Below are 25,861 nucleotides of genomic sequence, written 5' to 3' on the forward strand. Positions count from 1 at the left end.
TGCAGAATCCATTTTAAACTGGTATGTCATTCCATCTAAAGTTTAGCAAGTTAGTTTAGCGTTAGCAATAAGCCAAGACAAACACAACAGGGCAGGCCGATTAAGTTTTAAGTCCATATTTCAAGTCCATTTTTCGATGATCTGACATTTGCGCGGGAAAACTATGACTTCATTTGAGTACGGAATATGGTTTCCTTTTTAAAGAGCAGCTTTAGTCTTGGTTAACTTGTCTCAAGAAGCATTAGAAAGACATCCTTCGTAAAATCTACGAAGGTTTTCAAGTCGTCTTTTACTTTGGTAAGACAAAATAAAGCCGAATATCGCACTATGACTGTGTTAAAATCTAATGGTAGGAACAGGACCTAGGTATATATAAAAAACATAGACCTGCAATTTAGACTATACTAACAGTATTAAAGTTTTAAAAAAGCCATCACTAACTGCAGTTTTCCTTGCTAGACTATATTATAGCTCCATAGATTGGCGAGAAAATTCGTCGCTCTGCAAGTTACTGGTTAGACGTCCATTTCGTCGTTGGTTGAGAACCCAAAAAGAACAATGCTATGCCAATATGTAATATTTCGTTTCATCATATTTTGATTTCGGATAAATTTGTACAAAATCTCTAAATCATTTGTACGAAACCAAAACAAAAACAAGTGAAAAGAAGAAATAGTGCAGTTATATACATATACTACTGTTCGTCAACTGTGCAATACTTTGACTATTATATAGTACTCCATGTCTGGGATCTAGATTTAGATTTGATATGCTGAAACTGAAAGCTATCGATCAAGCACTTGAGAAACAAGACAAGCATTATCATGGAAGAAGAACTGAATGGTAAGTCATTATTGCAATCCATAATAAATCATTGCTACTGTGTAATAAGTAATAGTAAATGCATAGCAATGAACACAGAGTCATAGGATCCTAGATCCTACAATTTATTCTTTGAAATTCAGTTATGCGCATATCTTAAGATATCTATGGTTATGCTCGTTCGTCCATTTCATGGGCTATTAATTTGTTTCGCCAAATTACATGGAAAAAATGGATGGCTTGCTAATCAAAACGGTTTCCATGCTTTCTTTTTCAGATACTGGTGATGATAAAATTAAATGTATTGATGTACCTCACATAAAACAGATTTACACATGGGATTGTGGTTTAGCTTGTGCTTCTATGATTTTAAAGTAAGTGATTCTTTAGTTCCTCAAGCCAAAGTTTTGTTGTAGTGCTTTAATGCAGTAGGTAAATGAAAAATGTCAAAGTTCATGTACATGTATTAGTCAAATTCCTTGAAAAATTCTATTCTTGGTTTGTTAACTAATAGGCCTGCATAGTATTGCTTTAATTTAGTTTGTTATGTCTGTTATAGGTATCTAAATATTCCATTTACATCAAATGATATTTACAACATACAAGTCAAAGATTTGCTCAGATGTGGAGAGAAGTAAGTGATATCTGTTTATGTCTGGTGTAATAAAAGAAAATGAAACAAAACATTTTCACAAGGATCCTGTCTACCAGCCTGTCCATGACCAAACCTCTAGGCATTGATCTTTTTTCGGGATAATCATTACCCATTTACAACTGGGTCGATTGGAATTATGAGGAAAAATGACTTACACTAGACTTTGACACACCATATGAGGTTAGAACTAACAATTGAAAATGAGTTATATGGAGATATGAAAAATCTTTTTTTTTTCATTATTCCATTCAATCCAAAGGTAAAAGGGAATGGATCATGCTAGCAGTCGTTAAATATGGACTTCGTCCAAAGTTATTCTTGCAGGGTGTATGTTCTATTCTGTATATGAAATGCAATCTATGTTCATTATATGCAATAGAACAATGTTAATTTGACAAATTGTGTTTATTATTTGACAGTGTTTGGACGATTGATTTGGCCTATCTCATGAAGCATTATGGAGTTTCTCACCAACTGTACACAATAACATTAGGAGCAAATCAACAATTTGCTCAATCTGTAAGTTTTTAAATTTTTTATAAATAAATGATCTTATATTCTTCAAAGTTTACATTTAAAATTACATTTGGAATCATATTCTAAGCTCTGCTATCTTTTGATGACATTGACATTTCTATGAATCATTAGGTAATAGGCATCGTAAGAGGCTACAGGCTACTTATGTGAAATGGTACAAAATTGAAAGTGACAGGGTGCCAGGTATGGTCCTCCAGTAGAAACAGCACTGTATGTGACTCCATCTATTTATTCAATTCAAACTTTAAGGTTGTATCAACCTCAGCTGTTTAAAGGGGAAACCAAATAGGAAAAATGATCTAGATTTGTTTTAAAAACTAAATGCCGAATGAAACAATTTAGATTGAGGAAACGTTTTTTTATTATCCAAATACTTTTCTTTTCCAGTCTTACTATTTAAGTAATTTTACAAAAGATGAAGACAGAATTAATAATATGTTTGAAAAAGCGGGAGAAAATGGAGTTAAAGTGGAAAAAAGGTATAAATGTTCAAGCTGTCAATATCTTTTGTCTAAATCCTAGGGTTGATTTCTTTTCACTAGTAAAGATGCATTTCATATAAGAAACAGCAGAAAAAGGTTTGGAGAAGGACTTGTGCTTAGATTACGAAACTCACATAATTTTATAAAATAAATGCTTACTTACAAGCAAAAGTTTCAGTATGTTTCAGCAAATGAATGGTATGGTCTCTTTGGCTGAATAATGTTGAGATTTCAAGGTATCTTATATTATTTGAATTATTGATATTGTAGGAGTATTAGTATAGAAGATATTATAGATCATATTAAAAATAACAACCTGGCTATATGTCTAATAGATTGGTTGAAGTTAGATTGTTTATGGTGCAGCAAAAAGGTAAGTGAATCTTTCATGTGAAAGACTATTACATTGGAGTTTTCTTGGCTGTCTTTACCTTGTATTGAATTTGCTTTTTAGTCAATATGACAGTATATTGCGATGTGTATGTCTTCAAATGGCATACTACTTCTCATGGTTTAAAAGAGAATAAATGATAATAAATAAAAGGCCTCTTTGTTATTAAATTAACAGTTACAAGGGGAGTCCCATTAACCTAGTTGCAGATGGAAGCATTATGGAACAAGACATCATTTTGCACGAAATACCAGATAATCCACACTTAAGGAATATTTTAATTTTTTGAGATTGAAATACTAATATTGAACCTGAAACATGTCGTCACTCAGAGTTTCACACTGAATATATCAGGATATCTGCTTGAACCAAGACTATCAGATTAATGAAATTTATGTATTTTTCTTGTTTTCAGCTGTGTTTTTGTTGTTTTGATATTTGCTCATCTCCTTATGTTGGTAAGTATTTACAAATAGAATTAATTCAACACCTTATTAAAACTTAAAGATTTATGCTCTCTAAGGTATAGCGTTTACTCTCTAGGGTGCCAGTTTTGAACAGGGCTGTTCATTGTGTGCCAGACATACCAGACAGACTAGCCCAAAGATCAAGTATGGGTGGGACAAATAGTGAATTCACAGACCTTATCAGATTTGTGAAAAAATTAAAGCAACAGTCTTAACAGGTTCTGAATGAAAATTGAGTATGTTCTTAAAGTTTGTGATATTTCTGATGTTATAGGACATTTTGTTGTGATATGTGGTTATGATTTATTAAAGAAACATATTTATTATAAAAATCCTAATACCAGTACTGGTCAGTAATACCTTATTAATCTTTTTTATCTATTTAATTTGAATGCTTCTGGTCTGGCAGCTTTGCATTTAATTCCCTGACAACATTAGATCGTACAGCAGCAAAAAATTTCAGTAAAAATCATGTGCTGTCCTAAAACCAAGCTTCTTTTGCCAAAACGTTGGGTGTCTGTTGCTCAAATGCAAGGTATAATTTTCCAAAAATGACGTTTTTGCCCAAATGTCATGTTTAAGTTGCTCCAAGTCATATGTCTGTTTCCCAACAGTTCAGTATCAGCTGCACAAATGGCATGTATCATTGGCACAAAAGCCATGTGTCAGTTGCCCAGAAGTTATCATGTATCAGTTGCCCCTGTAACAAGTGTATCAATGAAGAAATGTTGTTTAACCCTGTCAAAAATGTCTGTTTAATTTTCACTAATGTGATATTTTGTTTCAGAACTGTGTTGTTGTAGTTTTAGTCACTTTGATAAAGCCAGACAAGCATTTGGAACAGATGAAGATATTCTACTTATATACAATAAGAAAGATGAAGTTACATGATATTTGGTCAAGCCTTTCTGGAAGACCACAAAGTTAGTTTTGTGACTGGTTTTGTTATGGGGATTGCAATGTTATTTTTGTTGAAAAGTTTTGGTGAAAGAAAAAATTATGATATCCAATTGAATTTAAAAAGCCTGTCATGTACTCGTCTGATATTGAATTATCTCTCAACAATTACATGTTTAAAATTTTGTAAGTGTTAGACACCCTCAACCATATTCAGCTTACCAAACATGTAAAGTCATGTGCTTGTAGAAAATTTCATTTTCAAATTTAGGGTGTTGTTTCAGAATTATTGACAGCCTTAAAAATTTGGTAAAAATATTTCTAGTGAAAAGATGGTGGTACATAAGACTTGGTATTGAAATTTGCTCCAAGCAATATTTGAAGCCAGACCATGTCAATAATTTTAAAGTGTGGTTAATATAAGTGAGAATTGAATGTCATAGTGTTTTGTTTATTATATTTTCTGTGATATATTTGTTTATGTTTTTATTAATAAATAAAATTATAGTTTAGTATTTTGTTTAATAATGCCAATATGGGTAAATGCATTGGGCCAAAACATAATTTATAAATGAATCTTTTCTTAGCTTTTGTCCATAATTAGAAACCTACTGTTAATGTTAAGCTCCAGTGCCATAGAGTTTATTGTATTATTATCCTCAAATCTACAAAACAATCATCAACTTTACAGAATCAAATTTTCACCCTACATCATATTATACAAAATGCATCTTTCTTACTTTAGAATAAAATCAAAATTCTCATTGGTGCAAGTTTATTTTTCAAACTAAGTACAATAGATGTGATCTGTGAATTCTGCAATATTTGAGTGAAATTTGATTTCGTACTCTGATGAGAATAGAATAGGTCTGTATAATGACACATCAAAAATACGACGTCTCCCCGGGTCACATCTTGTCATTTTCAAGAAACAAACTATCCAGCAAGCAAGTTACTTGAAAATACGTTTTGAATTCGATACAATATAAGCTTTCTCGACATTTATCACGATTGTAATCACACTTCTTTATCATTTTATTTGTTTACTTCCACGATGTTGATTTCCTACTTTTAATTTCGTGTAATTTGATTGGCTGATAAAAATAAATGTATCCAATCAAAATCTAGAAACCCGACATTTCCGCCAAGGAAAGATAACTTTTCCATTGCTCAACTGATGCAACTCCAGAGAAAGTTAAAGCCTCTTGGTCTTGAGATTTTATTTTACAATTTATAAACTAAAGACAGCACAATGGATAAAGAGAGTAAGATTACCTTGACACCTTTATGTGCATGATGACGTACACTATCGTTAAGAACTCTCTGATCATGATGTAGATTATTATGAAAATGATAGCTAGCAGAAATATGGCATATGCTAGGTTTCCATTAATTGAGAAAGGTTAAAAGAATGTAAATTAGATCTGGTTGGAGTGGGAAATGATTGCAATGATTGGGTTCTGTATTAGACACATTCCAGTTTCACATTATAGGGTAAGCTCTCTAACTCAGTCCTACTACTAGCCTAAGATCTAACCAGTCCGATTCTAATCGCAAGGCAGAAATACAGAAATATTTCTGACGGAATATTGTTAATAATAACATTGTACACAATGTATTGTAGAAATTTTGGGTTATTTTGAGCAAGTGACTAAAGAAGATCCAGAAATATCTGCTGCTGTTGCTGCCATGAAAACTCTTCTTCAGTTTATTGAACATAATAAATGTAAGTTCAGTTAATAAGTAGGTAAGAAGTATTAGCAATTGAATCCAAATGGTTTATTTCATCTTTTTATGGATTGATATTATTCTTACATTAAAATATCTTGATTAAAAAATAAATGATAACCATATTTTAGAAATGTAACGATACGGATATTGTGATGTATTAATGCTAAATATGGTGTTATCCGCTTGCAGCTCTAATATCAATCATTCAGTTATACATGGCATAGAGTTCCTTTTAGTTGACAATATTTTGTGACTGATTTCAAGAAATAATCCAAAAATTGATGTTTTTTGTAAAGAAATGAAATTGTGTATACATAATATAAAGAAATTAAGGGTGACCTTTTATTTTCTGTTTATTTTGCAGTAGAGACATTATCTGAGATGAGACATAGATTAAAAGACGCCATTACTACTTTAACAACAGATATAGAGAACAGTTATACATCTATTACATCTGGTTGTGATCTATTTTTACGATTCATTACATTAACAAATCTGCAACATTCGGTAAGAAGTTACATTTTATTTCACATAATATTCAATTTTAAATCATTTAAAAATGGAAAAACTAAATATGTATATAGGCTCAGTAGATTAAATAATATTTATATAAAGGAACTGTTTCTTTAACATAGCACAGGTCAAGTCATTATCACCTGAAAACTTTGAACTTTACTGAGCATATCAGCACTTTGAAATGAACTTAGTTCTGTCATAGACCTGTGCTTTGAGTTATATTCTCATTACACTTTAAAATTAAAGCACTTAAAAGAATAATTTTGTGTGGAACACTCTGTGATTTTAAGCATAAAGTTTAATTTCTGTGTAGGCTTGCATTTTCGATAGGAATATTGTTTGGCATGCAGCATTCTTCAACTGAATTGAAATTTTCATGAATTTTTCTTTTGATTCTAGGATTTTCAGGAATGTCAGAAAATCTTGGTAGAAAGAGGAAAAATATTTCTAGAGAGAATATCTAATTCAAGGCAGAAAATAGCTAGAATAGCTCATCCATTTATTACAGATGGAACTGTAAGTTAAGTTTGATCTATACATGGCAAATTCTTTTCACCTTATCCTGTTTCAGTATGCTGGTACAATATCTAATATTTTCACTGTTAAGATACTGCACAATACTATTGAGTCAGTACATTAATTGCCAAGTGATAAGCTTATATAGAAAAAACAAAACAAATCATAAAACATGTTGTTACTCAAAGTTTCAGGTTTTGTTTTGGTGTTTGAATATAGTATATTGCTAGATATACATAAATGCTAACAATTCTATAAAACTCATTCAAAATAAAGGTTTACTTAATTTCCACCCTCTTGCAAGTTCCCAAAATTTGAGAAAAATGTTATTTTCTTGTTATCCTTATAGTATTTAGACAGTGCTAAGTTTGCCAGTACTACCTTTACTTAAAAGATTGGTATCTTAAACCCAATTTGATCTCAAGCTGCTGCTAATTAAATATTTTTCTAAAAGATTATTTTATGATTTCAGACTATATTGACCCATTCAAGATCAAGAGTTGTTTTACAAGTGTTAAAAGAAGCCAGTTTAAATAGAAAGAGATTTAATGTTTTAGTTACAGAATCACTGCCAGATAGATCAGGGTAAAATGTCGTAAATTTTTTATTTTCGTTTTATGCAGCAAATAGATATAAGGGAGATAACCCAGTAAATCTTGATTATATTTTTATCGGTAAATATGGATGAAATTGCAATCATAAGGTTCTTTAAAAAAGCATTTGTGAAAAAAATAATGAAATAGACTCTGAAAACAAGTAGTAGAAGTTTGCTGGTGAAATTCAGATATCATCATTAATTGTTGTTTATGTTACAGTGAAGAGACCTATAAGGAACTAACAGAATTTGGTATTCCTACAACACTAATATTAGACGCTTCTGTTGGGTAAGTTACTTTTCTCTTCAGTTTCTAAGCGAGACCCTGAAGATCCAGGGTTCAATCCCTGTATTCGTCACGATAAAACCTTCAGATTTTTTATGTCATGCAGGTTTTAAGGGAATGGAAAAAGTGTCTAGTCGATCGAATGGGAAAATACACTGAGGCCCTGTGTGCTACAGACTGTTTACGTTAAAGATCCCTCGACAGTTGAAAATAGAAAAAGAGTGTCCAATGCTGCTGTCCTGGCAAAATTTCCCTTCTTGGACGGCAGTAAAAACAAGAAACAAGACAAGATCTGTATTTTAGACTATATATATTGCAGGTATGTTATGTATATTGCAGGTATGTTATATATATTGCAGGTATGTTATGGAGAGAGTAGATCTTGTATTAGTGGGAGCTGAAGGAGTGGTTGAGAGTGGTGGTATAATTAACAAAGTATGTTACATTTCTTTTGTCCAGATCAAGAATAAGGTGTTAATGTTTGTTCGCTGCTAGGAATTTTTGCTCAGGTGCCTTGTAAGCAATATACTGAATATGGCCAAGATTGTTATGAGACGATTCATGTAATGATAGAAAGGATATGATATATACCGCAATGTGGCAATAGATTTGTATGTCTTGTTAAGTATACATAATATTTGTCTGGTATACTTAGTATTGTAAAGTATGCCACATGCCATATTGCAGCAATATATTGCACTAGTGCTAAAAGAATGGAAGTTGACATCATAGAGCTATAAGCCAGGAATCATTTGAAGTAATAAGGCAGAAAAAAAAACATAACCCTTTGCTTTAGAATTGGCAAAAACATCATGTGATTGATTAATAAGAAAAGAAGAATGTCCTTCATATCATCTTTTTATATTTCAATATTTCAGATTGGTACCTTCTCGGCAGCTATTAGTGCTAAAGCAATGAATAAACCATTTTATGTGGTTTCTGAAAGTTTTAAATTTGTACGATTATATCCTTTAAATCAAACAGATCTACCTTCTGAATATAAAGTAAGTAGAACTGACAGTATTGTTGTGACAGATATAATACCAGACATTTTGTAGTAAAAGTCATACAGGACTGGTGAATCAGTATGTTGATGAATACGCAAGGTTTATTCATTTGTTTGTTTGGTAAGGTTAAGAAACATATCAAGAATAATAGTTTTTATTGTGGGTTTAGATCAACTTATGTTTTTAAGCCTAAAGTCAGGGGTTCAGGGTTAGGTCATCACCTTCGATGATTTATATCTTGCGATTAAACTACTAAATAACATGATGAGAAATGCCAATTGGTTTTGACACATGGCGCTTCTTAATTTCCTTGGGATCAGTCTAATCCTGGTCAGTCAATAGTCTATGGGAGTGTTATGAAAATATCAAGGAAGTCTTAATGACAAAGGATTTGTGGGCATGGAATGTATAGAAGTAAGAATAAATATGCAGACTATGGTGCAGGATTTTGAATACAACAGGAAATAACCAAATACAGACTGTATAGGTTGTGCCATGAGTTACTTCTTTTATTTTCTACTGTATCGATATTGATTCTACCACATCTTACACTGTACTGATCACCTTACATTGTCTATTTATGTCTTTATGCTTGGAGAATGACCCTACTACATATTTAGTTGGTTGAAGAAGGTATGCACATCTTTGTGCTTGGGAATGATCTCATCCTCACAGATATACGTTTCCTTTTGTATTTCAATCCTTTAACATGCGTTATATATTCAAGAAGGAAGGGACTCCCCTGCTTGGCATTAGGTTATTTTTAGTTCTATTCTATTTTATATTTTCAGTATTCTTCCTCTGTGTTAAAAAAAAAAGGAAAAGATTTAGAAAAAGAACATCCATCAGTTGACTACACGCCACCATCTTATATCTCGTTATTATTTACTGATCTAGGTGTATTAACACCATCAGCTGTCAGTGACGAACTTATACAGTTATATAAATAACGATGAACTTAATAACTGAATAAAGTTAGAAATTAACTTGAAATTATTGTGTCCTTTAATCAACATCAGCAACTAAATTTGTGATGGACTTATACAGATACGTAAATAAAATTGTGAACTTAGTTATTGAATAAAATTATAAATTAACTTGAGAATAAAGTGAGTGTCGATTTACCTTTGTAGAAGGTAAAACACCATTTAATTTGGATAGATCAATTTTTTAGGTTTATTGAAACCATTAACAGTCAGTGATCAACTATAAATAACTGAATTACTGAATAAAAATAATCAACTTCAGCAACAAAATTTACCTAAAATGTAATAACACCACCAGCAGTTAGTGACGATTTGCGGGCACACGAACAGTCGTGGTCGGCGATTTTTGTTGCCGACTCGAATCTTGAGTGAAATTTCGCGTGCGCCCGCGTTTCCGATAGGAACAAAATTAAGATTATCGCATGCTCGACAAAAATCCCACACGCCAACAGGATTTATAATATCAAACAAGTTTGGTAATTGTCTCCGATAGTTTTATCGTCTGCATAACATACCGTCATCTTCAAATCAGATTCCTTTTCCTTTCAATTGCATGCTCCTCACGTGATTATCGACAACCTACTGGAGATTTTCGTCTCCTCGCGTACAAGTGCCACTCGCCGAAACTCAAGACAAGACTCTAATCGGCGACAAAAGTCTCCGACCAAAAAACGCGCGTGTGCCCGCACTTTAACACAGAGCGTCATCATCCAATTAGATTCATTTTCGATAAGGTGGGAAAAACAACCGACTGGAAATATTTGTTTCCTCGTGTCTCCGTAGCCGGTCGGTGAAACTCTATGACAACCAAGATGGTTGCGAATAATGAAAGTGGACCTGAGTTTCGAACTTGCGTTCGAAACTTATGGCCGCTATCCTTATTTGCAAATATACGCAATTGGCGATCGGCAACTTTATACAGTTATATAAATAATACTGTGAAATTTTGTACTGGATAAACTTTGCTGATGGCTGAAATAAATGTAACCCTTTAAATCATACCAGATATTTACATTTACATATTGTTCACTTTATTTTCTACGTTAGTGAGAGTAATGGGCCTGGCTATGGGTCTGGGCTGCTCTAATTGAAATTGGTTTGAATTTTCATGACTAGGTTAAGGTCGGTCGCCTCCATTGACATTTGTCTCAGCTTAAATTAAATTAAATTAAATTCCTTTTCTTGAACTTGAATCGAATCTCATATTTCTTCGCCATTCAGTTTTTGGTTGGGATGCAAATATTAAAGATCTTGATTGTTATCTGCTGGGTTGTTCACATTTTTGCTTCATTGCAATTTCTATTAAATTGAAATAAAATACAAAAGACACGAAATTTAATCAAGGACATACTGGCGTGTGTTGTTCCAGTCCAGCTGTTAAATATAAAAGAAATGTCCTAGAATATTGTAACGGGTTTTGAATTTTAATATGTAACTTATTCAAGCTTAATTGTTAATCAAAAAAAGAAAAAGATACCACGACCGTTTTAGTTTTCAGTTAGTTTAATTCGTAAAACCGTAATATCACTGAGAATACGAAGTAAAAGTAACAGTCCATGACGTGGACATTGTTTCGTTATTCCACAATTCGTAATATTATTGAAACAATTGGGACGAAAATGTTTTATAATTTCATTTAAATTTGCTATAAAAACTCGGGTCAGAACACCCTGAAACCATGTATGCCAAATTACCTAAGATCATTATATTCTACCTATTTCTAGAAACATAAAATTATATTTGAACGCCACAGATTATCGATCAAAATCAAAGTTATTATAGTTAGGTTCCAGATCGTAAATACGTGAGGTTTACAAATTGTCACCCGTTATACATGAACTTAATCATGAAAATAGATAAGAAATACACATTGTGGGGGAAATGGGTCATCTCCGGACTTGTTTTTAGGAAGAAAATATCATGTAACTGGTTAAATAATAAATATATTTAGTAATTTTTTTAGAACTGGCGTGTCTCATTACTTTAATGATTTCAGTCAACAAGCTCGGAGAGGTGGTTGATTTTTTCGACATATGGTAAAAATACACGCTTATCAACGTCATGATTTGAGGTTTAGAGAAAAATTTGGATTTTTGGTTGAAGGTTTTATAGTTGAAGCTACGAAAGATCTAAAAAAAAAAAGATGACATTATCAGCTACCTGGACTCTCTAAATGAAAAATGTCTGAGAAGGTGAGCATAGCAATCTCTACAGCAATTAACACCCCAAATAAGGAGAAAGAAGACAATTTAATAGTCATACAACTCATGCGAAACTCTTTCACTAATTCCGTGATACCGGATGTGTTTGCCGCTAATCACAAACCAATTTTGGATGCCTTTCGACATACGATTTCCAATGCAATTTGATAAAGGAAGTTTTACCGCGACCTGAATAATATCGGACGCAATAAGACCAACATTGGTCGCAGTCCGGTGTGACGGGGGTGTAAGAGGATGTCGTATTGCTACCCCACAATCAGTTTCTACGGAGGGGCATATATCATATCACTTAGTGAAGGAATGTCCTACACCCCCCCTCCCCATTCCTACCCCTCCCTGGAATATTTTATAGACCGTTTTATTCGCCATTGTTATCAGGATCCAAAGTCAACTATGCCCATGGCGATGAAGATAATACACTACAGACACAAACTATTATTATGGTTATAATAGTCAGTGGGCTAGAGTCACATAGATGATACAAGAAAAGGAAGTTACAGCAGGCGGTTAACTAAATAACTAATTATAATTTCTTATAGAAATATTTCACGTTTATCTATGCTGGACTAGACATGTTTTTTGCATTAAACCACACTATGAAATGTCTAAATGATATAAATTTATTATTATCTGTTGTTTTTAGAATGTTCCGGTCATACTAAGGGATATAACCAAGAAAACCTTATAACCTTTTACGTGAATAACACTATGTTTGTTCAATCCCACATCTATATTTGATGAAAATTTATATGAATAAGAAGACAATATTTTGTTTGTCAATATGTTGGTAAGGTCAAGAAAGGTCATTGCTCTTTTTTTTCTGAGTTTGCTTGTCTTATCCCTAAAGCCATTAGACTAAGGCCTAACGTAATGGAAGCTAATAGGGTATATGCCCCGCTTTTAAAAAATAAGTAGTGCCTTTTTTCAGTAACGTAGTTTGAAGAAGAAAGGCCCTATGTGATAAAGCATGATATTTTGCGATTAGTGACGTTATAAATCACTTAGTTTTTGTGGGATTTCAGGAACCACAGACATCTGGTTGTAAATTGGAGAGGTGCAAATTAATGAGATCAGTGTCGCCGATACCCAGAAAAATGTAAAAAGCCGGTACACATAATTTTTTTTTAGAAAACCTCTTTACAATCCCTTTAAAAGAAACAAAATGGCTGAAAACGCCTGATCTTGATAGATCTGTTTTTTTCAGATTTTTTATTATTTTTTTTAAATTTCAATTTCGTGGTGCTACATGTGTTTTATTTCTCAATGTTTGTAATCAGTACAATTTGTATACATTGGTTATAAACTGATTATACCATGGTCTTTACCTACATGCCAGTTAGCGGCGGCACCAGCCTCCCGATACCGAGGTACACACAGGGGGTAGACTAACTTAATATAGGGGGACGACTGTCAAGGTTGAATTTTAAATGTGGAAGCTCTGTGGTAGTTCAACAGGCACAAGCCTCCAATAAAGCGTCTGAGAGAGTTCTATTTTTTCAATTTCTTCGAAATTACACTCACTGGCGCCGCCACTGATACCAGGCGGAGGCCCAACCAATCATATACTCGACTTTTAGTTACTTACCGAGTAACTCAATAACTGTCGGATTAATCGGGATTTTGTTATCTTTACCTGTATACCATCACCACCTTACACCACTTCGACTGTAGGACTAAACAATATGATATTATTTATTTTAATAACATAAGTGTATTGAAGCGCTAAATAAGTATAAAAAATGAGGGAATGTTTCTATTCAATTTTCTATTTGCGCAAGTTTTTGGTATGCGTTATGAAAGATGACATCTGTCAACTTTTACTTCAAGTCTTTCTTGAAAACGGTTGTAATCAAAAAGATTATAGGCTTCGATAGATAACACTGTCCGAAATGGGCCTTTTAAACAAAGTCCAGTGATCTTAATGGTTATACGCTTGATTGAAATTACATAGCCATCCTGATCACTTTTCAGAACTATATACTTCAACTACGAGTCAGTCTGTAAAACTACTGTGATGTAAATGGTTATAATACTTGTTAGCTTTTAGACTTTGTTCAATTTTGCCTCCCTGGTCATTTTTCAGACTGGAAAATCTACTACAAGTCAGTCTATAAAACTACTTTGATGTAAAGGGTTATTATGCATTTTAACTTTTAGACGTGGTATTTAAACTTCCCTGATCATTTTTCAGAATGGAACTTCTACTTTAAGTGTGTTTATGAAACGACCTGATTTAACCTACTAATATGACGTCATTTGAATTTGAAAAATATGACAGTTCTATAAGAGGTTAAATGAAGGGACTTCATCCCTTTAATTTGAAAAAAGCGTCTACTTACAAACGGTACAGGTATTGTAACAAAAAGGGCCGCGTTACGGTACGTAAAGACTTACAATCGTTACTTATTAAAATTTTTCAATATAAAACATTTTTATATAACTTTTTGTATATTATAATAAAACATTTTATAAATAGTATACGCACACGAGGACACGCGCTACATCTACACCGCAGTAGACAAATGATAAAAGACGAATTTATATCTTAACTTTCCTTATTTGAATGTGAAGGAGAAGGATTTAACCTATGTTAGTGTTTACTCTGAAATATTGTAGTATACCAACACTTTATATCATATAGTTTGGACATTGTATTACCTAACACACTATTTTTAATTTGCTAATTTTATAAGGTGCTTAAAATCTATGAAATAAAAAAGAAAAAATTCTAAGTTTCTTTATCGCAGCATTATTCATAATGGAAGGAATTCCTGCTTGTGTTACATTTGGTTTCATCTGTATGTTAGTTCTACATACGGTACTTGCTGGTAAGTAACTTAATATAAACTTTACTGAAGGAGTTCAGCAGCAACTGTTTCCAGCAACAACTACAGCTACAACTTCAGCAATATTTTGGGCAGGAAGCACTGAAACTTTCTCATCTTTCTGTATAATACTGAATTCTGTAATTCCAACTCGATTTGGTATTTCGTGTTAACGACTATTATTTGTACCTGACACTTCTGAGCCTAGATCAATTGAATCAGGCTAGTGACCTTGGCGATATTATTATTCCAGTAGAAGATCAATGGCAATTACTGCCTGACAGACCCATGTTGTAAACAAGCTTATCGATATCCAGGGCGTTATGCCGAATATCTTCGATATGATTATTATGCATAGCATGTAATGACAGATTTTATTATACCTCAACATTATTGGCTCGGGAACCGCATGTTATATTGCTTTCAAATTTATCATAATTTCAATGAAAGCAGTATATAACAGTGGTATGCAATGATATTGGGTACATATTGTACGACCTTCACACCTTTTCTTTTCTGACGTCATAAATTCAAATATTCAGCCTACTGTCTTATAGGCATCGTTTTTCATCGTTTCCATTACTACCCAATTTATAAGGTTCCTGTACGTGTACATTATAACACTGTATGTAATTCCAAGAAATCTAACATGATTATGACGCCATTTTTGCAAAAAAAAATTTGGTTTGAATGGCATTGTAACGTGACGATCTGAGCAAGACCAAAGTCCTATATATGTATAGGTCTTTGATGAAGACTTCTGTTTAATTGGAAATTGTTAATATGAGGTGAAAATACATTTTTATAATGGATATAGATATCATTGACGTCAATCTATTTGTTTAATTAATTACTGGTATGTACCGGAAATACGAGATTTGAATTTTTTGAATCACATTCTTGATGCATAACATACTTTTTTTTATCTAAATATATCTCTTTTTAGCGGATTCTTTCGCCAACCATCCTTGTAAAAGAAAATGTGAAAGAGGTCAAGAACCAATGACCTGTGAATATCATCTGAATATTGAATGGTATTGGGTGTTATCGAAGGTAAGAACTACTGGACACCCATTCATACTTGTATTAACCAAAGAGTCAAGGGAATGGCGTGGTGGTTAGTTGAGTTGAGTGAGGTTGAAGAGGGGTTATTTGGTCAGTGGCGTTTTTCCTACCGGTAGAGGTGGGGACCTACTTCGTGATTTGGTTTTAAAAGATTACATCATTTCGGCAGCAGTGTAACAATTGGTATTAAAAGCCCAAGATTTGCACATTCCAAAACATTTCTCAAGAATATGCACAAATCAATGGTGACTCACTGCTATCGTGCAACAATCTTCTGTTTGTTTGATTGACTATGATGGTAAATAAGTGAAACTCTTACTATAGTTTCTACATACATTGAAGATTGTATTATAAGAAGATATCTTATCGCCCTCTCGACAAAATACAAATGAACATAATGTTGTCTTTGGTTGATTTCGACAATACATTAAATAAACATTGGCAAGATGTTTGAACTTATTATGCTTGGGATGGTAGACTAGTAGACTAATGTTTGCCTTAGGTCGGTTGACGATTCAAAGCATCTTCCTTAGGAACTGTCTCGGAACACTTATAAATTTCATTTAAGCACCCAATAATACTGGGTCAAAAGAACATAACACAATAATGTTGGATCAAAAGAACATAGCCCAATAATGTTTGGCACCAAAGAACATAACCCAATGTTTGGCACCAAAGAACATAGCCCAATAATGTTTGGTCCAAAAGCAAATAATCCAATTATGATTGGTTCAAAAGCACTTAATCGAAAATATTATTTTATTAGTCCAGAGAAAGAATATTAATACATGACCAAAATATTTTTTGCATTGCCAATAACTTTCAGAAAAGTAAGACGTAACGCAAAATATTTATTCTATTTCCCAATAAGGTTCAATATTATATTAGAACTAATCATTTACTTTTTTACCCAAAAAGATGAAATTTCACTTAGAAGCACAGATGCGCCATTTGTTTTTTTGTTTTTTGGTTTTGTTTTTTACCAATCATTCCATTGTCTCAGAAACGTGATTTTTTTTTTAGCTAAGCCCTTTAGTAATAGTGTTTACTGTTTACCGTCGAAATTTGAGCCTTCAAAACCATGTGTATCTGCGTTTGAAAGTTAAAAAGACGAGTCGTCTGTTTTTGAGACACTACCATATATAGAAAAAGCATCTATGCACATTTATAGTACTACTGAAGACTTATTACATATATCCAAGACTCATATCAACACCACAAAAATGGCGCAGCTGTCCCTTTAAATGTGGAAATGGTCTTCAGAACAGTAGTACGTTATTCAGATTCAGATTCAGATTGATAATACGTCAATCACAATTACAATCAACAGCATTTACAAACATATTAGATCAAAACGATTAATAAGAGTAAAACTAGATTTAGGGCAACTATAGTCACTCTTTATAATTTATTATTCTTTACTAGGTCAAGTCTACTATTCCTCCTACAAGATAAATAGAAAAATACTATTTTATATTTTATAAATTATTTATATTGATATACACTCTATTTCTATTGAATCTGAAATTTAAACCCTTTTTATCTTTTAGATTTATTGAAAAGACAATGATTTCAAAACAAATCATATATTCACATGTATATAAGATATATATGTACCCCATCTTCGCAATGTCAAGTTATTGGGCTATACCTTGACTGCAATAGCCACAATTCTTGTATCACACAGGTTTGTAAATGCAGCGATTTGATTGGATCGTACGCTTAAAAATACAGTCAATCAAAGCCCTCGACAGAAAGACTCTAAACAATAAGCCACAATGTTTACTGCCTTTATGTCGAGGGCTCCGATTAACTGTATTCGTACAATCAAAAGTGTTGCATCTGTGATAAAAGAATAATGGCTATTGCAGTCAAAGTGTAAGATGAAGATCGTAATAGCTTGACATTGTGAAGATGTATTTACCAATTGGAACCTTCCCCATATTGCATAATGTTTATCAGAGATAAATAAATATAACAGACGATACACAAAAGTAGCATGGAAATATCTTTACTATCAATTTCATAACAGGTATAATCTTACCCTTTTTGGCCGATTTCTGTGAAGCACATAGTTGACGTATAAAATTGTTTCCACGTCCTTTCATATCGGTGGATATTATATATAATTCATGTTTACTGTACTTATCTACCCTTATCTGCGCTTGATTACACATGTTTGTCCTTTTTTGCGTTTGTTAACACATGTTTGCGCTTCTTTACAAGCGTTTGCGCTTCTTTACACCTGTTTGCGCTTCTTTAAGCTTTTAAGTCGGGTAAAGGCATGTAATTCTGTTCTGCTATCATTTAACAGCAGGCTCAGTATTCTATACCGCATAATTCTACATCTACATCAACTGTTTTCATACATTCATTATTATATATCTCCCCAATAGACCTGACAAACATCATATTAATTTTACAATTCAACCTTGTTAAAATGATACGAGATAGTTATCTCAAAATTTCAAAATATGTTTTTTCTATATAACCTTGATGCCTTAATTTATATCATTTGATCGTTCAGCTGATGGATTCGATTCCCTTTTAGAAAAAGTCAACGTCATTCAAATGATACAACAGCTACTGAAAAATCTCAAATGACTGTCCCTTTAAATCAAACAGATATTTTAGAAGAGTTTAGAAGCCGATTAATATTCTGGTGTTTGCAGTTGTAGAGACCTTAACACTGACTTTTGCTGCAGTATCAGACTTCCTCACTTACAACAGTGACGATTATTTTTATAATTTCAGGCTTGTTATAACTGTCCATTCAATCAAACTGATTGTTTCCGTGAAGAATGTGTTTCTGCTGATGGTCAAAGAAGAGCTTTACTAACTTATAATCGACAATTACCTGGCCCTTCTATAGAGGTAATATAATTATGCTACGCCCAAAATTAAGCGACCAGAAAAGTAAAAATCTGACCGTTATATTCCGTACTCTCAAATAATCCCGTATTTCCACTCACAACAGGAGCACCATGTAGACCTACATCATACCAATTTTACTTCAAATTCTGGATGATATGCCTTGTAATTGTAGGTGTGTGAGGGTGACAAGATATTAGCATGGGTTACAAACTCGATGGCAGATTCCGAAGCGACCAGTGTTCATTTTCACGGTCAACACCAATATTTAACACCATACATGGATGGAGTGGCCTATTTAACACAGTGTGCTATAGACAGGGCTCAGAAATTCAGGTATATTTTTTATTAATTATCAGACGTGCTGACTTTCAAAGACGTCCGGGTTCCGGCCTTAGCATTGTTTCACGTGGTATCTTCTGATCTATATTTGTGAACCAACTCTTTCGTTTTCCAATCGTCCGGACCGTCATCTCCTCGTATATATGATTGGTGTTGCGGTTGTCAAGCATTATCCTGTGGTTCAGTTTAGTTCAGACCCACGGTTATTAAGTATATAAATCTTTACAACAAGATGAACGAAAGATTGTGTCTGAAATTCTTTCATGCTGTTGTCTAAGATGAGATGATGATTATGTCAGTTATGAATTATGATGCTATTGATAAAAGATAAAATGCACACGTTGATGGACTTATCACTATAAAATAACTACGTGACCTGTACAATGTACTGACATCTGAGTACTCCGACACTCTGCATAATCCGACATCTTTTTCTGGTCCCGATTGATTCTTATGTTAGTTTAAAATAAATAAACCAGGTGCTAATGATCCGAAATCCAAAACAACAGTTTGGCGAAAAATTGTTAGCAGCAACAATTGAGTGCTATAGTATCTATCATTTTCAGGTATGAATTCACTGTGAATCCTTCAGGAACACATTGGTACCATTCCCACGTCGGCTTCCAGATCGCTGATGGTCTGTTTGGACCATTTGTTGTCAGACAGCCCAAGGAAACGGATCCTAATGGAGCGTTGTACGATGAAGATCTGTCCGAACATATCGTTATGATATCCGATTGGAAACCGGCACCTTTTATTAACCGCTTTCTGGAACAAATGAATGACAGGTTTAATTTGAATGATCCTAGTTCTGGCTTAATCAATGGTCGAGCTAGAAATTTTATGGTGAACTCCAAAGATGATGCGTCGGTTCCTGATGCACAAACACCAATAGCTGAGTTTGAAATAACAAAAGGAAAGACATATCGATTCAGATTTATTGGTGCCGCTGCCTCCTGCTATTTCCAAATGTCTATAGACAAACATGTTTTAACTATTATAGCTAATGATGGTATACCTATAGAACCAATTGTGACAGAGTCCTTCATTATAACACCAGGCAAGTCCAGTTCCAAACGTTTCCGTATTTTACCTCGTTACCCCCATATTTGTTTACGTTAAGCTTGATTTTAAGTTGTTGAAAGGGACAGTGGCATTGCTATATACTATTAGATATTTCGATCTAATACGAGAACTACTTATTTTGTGTATTCACAGGTGAGAGGTATGATGTTATTGTAGACGCTAATCAAGATATAGGTAATTATTGGATGAAAGCTATAGGACTAGGTGATTGTGATAACAGAACGTGGGTATATGCTGCAGTCAAATATAAAACAGCAACAGTGGCTGATCCTGATGGTGATCCTAAAACACAGAGAGATGGAATAGTAGGTTTTCAAAATCCAGTGACAATAAGCTGACAATATTCTTGAACTCATAATTCCTTTAAGCCAAACTTTATTTTGAGAAGCTGTTAAGCAACCGAACATACCGGCAGTAGCCCAAATTGAATTGGTTTCGAATCTTCGGCAAGAATAGAGATCACATAACCGAATATGTTGGTATGACCCTAATCTGGCTCTGACTTATTTGTTAGAATGACTCTTTTTCTATTTTCCAATAGTTTATTTAACTGCGGATTTGAAATTCTTATATGGCAAAATCGCAAAGGTCTCGTGCCACGCCCCAAACTCAGACATTTTCTAGATAGGCCCCTGTGAAATTGAAATTCGTTTTTAAAACTTCATTTCAGCTCGTGAATTCTATACCAGAAAATAGAGTAGAATATGGTTTTAATCATAGTAAAGTTATTAACATCGAGGAGTTTAATTATGCTGGACCATTCACTAATTTAACAGACCAAGTTGTCGATGCCACATATTATTCAGGTATGTAACACCATTACCTGATGAATACTCTACCTATTTTAGAGCTGGAAACAATTTCCATGATTTTTCATGATACGCTGTGAACTGTGAGGAATTTTATGTACACCATATTATGTATCATTCTGATCATGGCCGAAAATCAAACATACAGTTCTGTTCTTGCAGTCCTTACATTGCGTGGTTGAAATCCAAACAAAGGTCCAAAAAAAGTTGCAATTATCGTCTTACTATTTCTGACCACAGGAGACTGGAGTGCTTAGCCCATTCAGAATTTCTTAGCATCTGGATTCGATGAGCATGAGTATGCCCTAAGGTACTGTAGAAAAGAGAAGAAGTAAAATCATGCGCTTCCGGTATCATTCACTGTTTAGATAATCTCAAACCGAACATGGCATCATATCTACTCGCACTATTTGCCTGACTCCAATTCTTGTTTTTGTTTCAGCCATGTTCTTCAGTAATAATGATAATACGATATTTAATAATAAATTATTGTATCCAGTAAAGAAACTACCAGGGTCGCAGCTACATGCCACACCTGTTATGGATAACGTATCCTTTTTTAAATAACAGCAGTGGATAAGATCTGGGAGGAAGATCAAAACCCCGCCAATATGTGTATTATTATAGTAAGGCGTAAAGTGACGTTAGCTTTAAAGTCTAAAAATCCTAGATATTTCTTGACCAATTGAATTCCCCTTTTTTCATATTTTAAACAGGAATCGAATTGATTCAATTCCGTACATCAGGCAACCCGATGTCGTAAATAACTTTTTCTTGACAACCTGGGCAGGAAGTTCATTTGAGTTCAGTACAATATTAAAGAGCCTTAAAGAGCTTTGTACGTTTTTGTTGAACTGTTGGTAAAACTGGTTAAGCAAATTATTTTGACTATATGTCGTTTAAACCGAATCTGTTAACCAAAAGTTAACATGCAAGCTGGGTGCTTATATTCTATCTCTTTAACTCACGATAGATAACATTCGGTATGCCACCAATACCCATCCTATCACAGCCTGACCAAGTGGATCAATCCTGGTTCTGCAACAGAACATCCTTAACAGAATCTGATAAATGTTTAGAGGATCTTTGTATTTGTACTCATATGATTAGATTTCCACTCAACAAAGTGAGTTCATTTTTTCTCTATGTGTGCTGAGGTTTCAAATTCCGAAATGTGTGCTTATAGGTCGACTGACGATTCGAAGCATCTCTTCGGATCCATTGTACTGATATGGTAAATTAACCAACTGCTTAAGGGGGCACGGGATTACGTTATGGTATATATTTTTTAGGTTGTAGAACTTATAGTAGTAAATCAAGGTTCAATGTTCCCCGGGGCTCATCATCCAATGCATCTTCATGGTTACAGTTTTAGAATAATGGCATTAGAAAGGGTACGTTATAGTTTCTTTCTTTCTATAATCAATTGCTAAAATGGTGAGTTTTATATCATTACAAATTATTTTATGTTGGTCTAATACTTACTATGGCCCGTCTGTGCCATGCACGATAATTCTAGATTTCCATGAGATCGACTTGAAGTCTTTGAAGAGTTTTATAATTCTCTGGAAGCACCGATATTGCAGATTTTCGATAGATGGAATCTTTTATTATGTAGTTCTTAGGTGTGCTACTGGATGTGCATGTTTAAGATCCCTTGACAGTGGAGAATCGAAGAGAGTTGATCAAAGTCGTAGTCCTGACAAAATTTCCCTTTTTGTACACTGTAAGATGTTTTTAGTATTCATTAGCCCAACCAGATTCAGAAAAGTGGAATGTAAAACTCCATTTTTTTTAATTTTTTTTGTTAGTTTGATTCTCCTGTTACCATTGAACAAGTAATGAAATTAGACGAAGAGGGAAAGATTAAACGTAAACTGATTAATCCCCCATTACGAGATTCGTTCTTCTTACCAGGTAGAAGTTACGCCGTCTTACGATTTTATACCAATAATCCAGGTAAGACAGATTGACACAGAACAGGTGAATTAAACACTTGTCAAAATCATCAAGATATTGAAATCAGTGGAGCACGCTTAATTCTTTAGGACAAAACTCCAATACGGAAATTGGCGTATCTATGAATTTTCGGGCTGGCCACAGGATTGTCAAAGGGCCAGAGGATTGTCAAGGGGCCAGAGGATTGTCAAGGGGCCACAGGTTGTCAAGGGCCACAGGATTGTCAAGGGGCCACAGATTGTCAAGGGCCATAGGATTGTCAAGGGGGCATAGGATTGTCAAGGGGCCACAGGATTGTCAAGGAGACCATATGATTGTCAAGGGGGCCACGGGATTGTTAAGGGGGCACAGATTTGTCAAGGGGACACAGGACTGTCAAGGGGCGACATGATTGTCAAGGGGGCACAGGATTATCAGGGGTCACAGGTAGTCAAGGGATCCACAGGAAGTCAAGGGGCACAGGATTGTCTAGGGGCGACATGATTGTCATGGGGGCACAGGATTATCAGGGGCCACAGGTAGTCAAGGGATCCACAAGATTGACAAGGGGGTCACAGGGTTGTCAAAGGGGCCTAAGGGTTGTCAAGGGGGCCTTAGGATTGTCAAGGGGCCAAAGGATTGTCAAGGGGCCAAAGAATTGTCGAGGGGGCCAAAGGATTGTCGAGGTGGCCACAGGATTATCAAGGTTGTCAAAGGGGTACACATCATACGGCATTGAAGACGCCAATGATCAGAAACGCAACATCACAATGTCTCTGACCTTTTTGAACATGTAATGAGTAAACGATACAATGATTCTGCTGATCTCTATACGCATGTGTACCCCTTTGACAACCTTGATAATTCTGTGATCCCCTCGACAATCCTTTTGCCCCCTCGACAATCCTTTTGCCCCCATGACAACCCTGTGACCCCCTTAACAATCTTGTGGCCCCCTTGACATGAAACTAACGAAGTCTTCTACCAGCTGATAGAATTTTCATATCGGATACAGGTAGATGAATAATATAACGTAGCATGTAAGCAAGAATTCCGACAACAGCATCTATTCAACCAGTGCTTATATTGTTTCAGGTTATTGGTTCTTCCATTGTCATGTAGACGGTCATGTTATACAAGGTAAAGCCTTAGTTATCCAGGTCGGCGAAGTTTCAGAATTTCCAGAACCACCAGAAGACTTTCCTAAGTGTGGTGGATATGGATACACGCCCAAACCAGTGATAAAAACAGTCGAGGTGGACTGCCCTACATCCCGATCACCAAGACTCTATATTTCATCTATTTTAATGTCAATTGTGATGTTTTCGCTTCTATAACCTCTAATTTGTTGGAGCGCTGTAGCCAGAATCATCAAGACTTTAGATTATCCAAAACATTTGATATCATTCGTTCATATTACGCCTTGGACCGGCAATTTAGATATATAGACCACCAATAAAAACTGGTGTGGAAAAGGGGATTACATTTGCGATATATGGATTTGAATAATTATCAATTATGGATCTTTAGATCATATAGTTAGGAGATCTTTAGCTTTGGTGTTTCTAGCAACAGACACCTTGCATTTACTTCATTGCTTAAACAAGTAATTAACTAAGTGGCGCTATAGTACATACACGGGATAGGAAATAAAGCCCAGGAATCAAGCATACAAGATGATTTAAACACACAGAAATGGTTGATCGAGGTGTTACATTTTGTACATCTGTGCAATCTGAAAATTGATGATAGATTTAGTCCCTGTTGTAATTGCTCCTTTTGTGATTCATAACTATTAATTCATATTTGGTGTACAAACAACCATCGAGGACCAAATTCATCCACCATTCATCTTTAAAAACAATTTTCTATCACGGTGATGTCATGTATAGTCAGTTAAGATGCTCTTTGAAATCATAATTTATTATTGGTGTACTCACTATTTAGACGGTGATTATCTTTTTTCAATGATGAAAATGACACAGAATCTGAATGGTTTATAAAAATTGAATTAATATTTATAACATTTATGAACGCAAGTATCATTATAAAAACCACATAATTTTGGGGATTTCTGATAGAAAAGGTTTAACCAGTTTAGTTAATGATCTACATGTAAGAAAATCCATTGACAAACTGGTGTTAAGAGTGAAGAAGTTCCTAAAAACTTCTATGTAAAGCACTGGCCAAGGTCACAAATAAAGAGATAAATGTTCAATACAAGATAAGGTGAAGTTAGCATAGTTAGTATTAAGTTAAAAAAACAACCACGAGTAATCTACAATAAACAAAAGTCTATAATATGAAAGTTTTCTTGTTACCAGTTCTAAAAGAAAAGAGTATTTATAGGTTCTGAAAAGATAAACATCTATATATAAGGATTAGAATATATTATACTGAATGAGCTAGAAAATAGAGAGGGGGGTCAAGTATTATTGGATTCAATGGGATCGAGTCTACCACGGACCAGAAAATTACTAAGGTTTTTATTGCGCTTATAGGCAATTACAAGTCGTTTGGTATATACATTCGGAAATCTGTTCTGTAATTCACTGTAATACTGTTTGACGATGGAAGAGGTTTTGGCAGCTGTATGATTAAAGGTGGCAACAAATGGAATCATTTGATTATCATGCTGGATGTTAAGTCCATTTAGAGCCACTGTTTGGAGTTGGTCCATCCAGTAGCTTTCTCTCTGTAATCGTTTGGTTTTTGGTTTGATAAGATCAGAGTCAGGAATTGATTCAATAGGCATGATAAGTAGGTCTTCAATGGAATGGTCAGGTGAATTAAAATGATGAGAAATTGGTCTATT

The 25,861-nt window shown here is 34.1% G+C and overlaps 3 protein-coding genes across 3 annotated transcripts; all 3 read left to right on the forward strand.

Annotated features, from left to right (window-relative positions):
* Nucleotides 1-668: 668 nt before the first annotated feature.
* Nucleotides 669-4,765, forward strand: LOTGIDRAFT_203742 (hypothetical protein). Its single transcript, XM_009053676.1, has 9 exons — nucleotides 669-843; nucleotides 1,100-1,196; nucleotides 1,382-1,456; nucleotides 1,897-1,996; nucleotides 2,402-2,493; nucleotides 2,767-2,869; nucleotides 3,303-3,345; nucleotides 3,629-3,703; nucleotides 4,142-4,765. The coding sequence occupies exons 1-9, from the start codon at nucleotides 825-827 to the stop codon at nucleotides 4,243-4,245; spliced, it is 708 nt and encodes a 235-aa protein (XP_009051924.1). The 5' UTR covers nucleotides 669-824; the 3' UTR covers nucleotides 4,246-4,765.
* A 678-nt stretch (nucleotides 4,766-5,443) lies between these two features.
* Nucleotides 5,444-9,968, forward strand: LOTGIDRAFT_187625 (hypothetical protein). Its single transcript, XM_009053677.1, has 9 exons — nucleotides 5,444-5,516; nucleotides 5,876-5,977; nucleotides 6,347-6,489; nucleotides 6,898-7,014; nucleotides 7,487-7,599; nucleotides 7,830-7,898; nucleotides 8,255-8,330; nucleotides 8,774-8,899; nucleotides 9,694-9,968. The coding sequence occupies exons 1-9, from the start codon at nucleotides 5,504-5,506 to the stop codon at nucleotides 9,850-9,852; spliced, it is 918 nt and encodes a 305-aa protein (XP_009051925.1). The 5' UTR covers nucleotides 5,444-5,503; the 3' UTR covers nucleotides 9,853-9,968.
* Nucleotides 9,969-15,895: 5,927 nt separating this feature from the next.
* Nucleotides 15,896-24,383, forward strand: LOTGIDRAFT_114905 (hypothetical protein; the record flags this gene model as incomplete). Its single annotated transcript, XM_009053678.1, has 11 exons — nucleotides 15,896-15,988; nucleotides 18,755-18,874; nucleotides 19,047-19,207; nucleotides 19,780-20,245; nucleotides 20,407-20,608; nucleotides 20,989-21,105; nucleotides 21,551-21,657; nucleotides 22,082-22,234; nucleotides 22,401-22,502; nucleotides 22,920-23,067; nucleotides 24,142-24,383. Coding segments are annotated over 11 exons (1,911 nt in total), but the record flags the coding sequence as incomplete, so codon positions are not given.
* Between the last annotated feature and the right edge of the window lie 1,478 nt (nucleotides 24,384-25,861).

The sequence above is a fragment of the Lottia gigantea genome (genome assembly GCF_000327385.1).
Source record: "Lottia gigantea unplaced genomic scaffold LOTGIsca_20, whole genome shotgun sequence".
NCBI classification, from domain to species: domain Eukaryota; kingdom Metazoa; phylum Mollusca; class Gastropoda; family Lottiidae; genus Lottia; species Lottia gigantea.